General features: G+C 55.3%; 1 protein-coding gene across 1 annotated transcript in view; it reads left to right on the top strand.

Moving 5' to 3' along the window:
- Positions 1 to 500, top strand: part of LOC108802209 (beta-1,4-galactosyltransferase 2-like) — a gene marked incomplete at its 3' end in the record, with an annotated part of 17229 nt that extends 16729 nt beyond the window's left edge. The window contains exon 2 of the mRNA XM_018574079.1: positions 235 to 500. Coding sequence (XP_018429581.1) covers positions 235 to 500 — 266 coding nt within the window. The remainder of the gene's footprint in view (positions 1 to 234) is intronic.
- Between the last annotated feature and the right edge of the window lie 216 nt (positions 501 to 716).

Here is a 716-nt window from a genome sequence, read left to right as displayed (position 1 = left end):
AATGTGAACCTTAAAGTCCCCCCCCCCCCCCCCCCACATCAGTCTCTGTACAGAGGAGCTTACACTCTAAAGTTGGTCATGGTCACATCAGGTACCTTCTCCTCATGTAGAACAGCTAGCACAAGCTCACAGGGAAATTCTACAGACTCCATGCAGTCAGGTGAGGTGTCAGGTTGGGGGTGACACCACGCTGTGTTTCGGGGCGGATGATGAGTGTTTCGCTCTCTCTTCCAGTTGGCCGCCTGCTGATCGAGTTTAGCTCCCCAATGACCATGGAGCGGGTCCAGCGGGAGAACCCGGACGTGACGGACGGAGGAAAGTACACTCCAAGTGACTGCCTGTCCAAGGAGCGCGTGGCCATTATCATTCCATTCCGACACCGGGAACACCACCTGAAGTACTGGCTACATTACCTCCACCCCATCCTCCGCAGACAGAAGGTGGGCTACGGAATCTACATCATCAACCAGGTGAGAGGAACTCTGGCCCCTCCCACAATGGTGAGATTCCCCCCAGTAGTTTGTGTCTGCCCCTCCCACAATGGTGAGATTTCCTCCAGTAGTCTGTGTCTCTGCCCCTCCCACAATGGTGAGATTCCCCCCAGTAGTTTGTGTCTGCCCCTCCCACAATGGTGAGATTTCCTCCAGTAGTCTGTGTCTCTGCCCCTCCCACAATGGTGAGATTCCCCCCAGTAGTTTGTGTCTGCCCCTCCCACA

This window comes from Nanorana parkeri, unplaced genomic scaffold, assembly GCF_000935625.1.
Source record: "Nanorana parkeri isolate BGI_ZX_2015 unplaced genomic scaffold, ASM93562v1 scaffold2724, whole genome shotgun sequence".
NCBI lineage: Eukaryota > Metazoa > Chordata > Amphibia > Anura > Dicroglossidae > Nanorana > Nanorana parkeri.
This window is presented reverse-complemented; position numbering and strand designations above follow the sequence as displayed.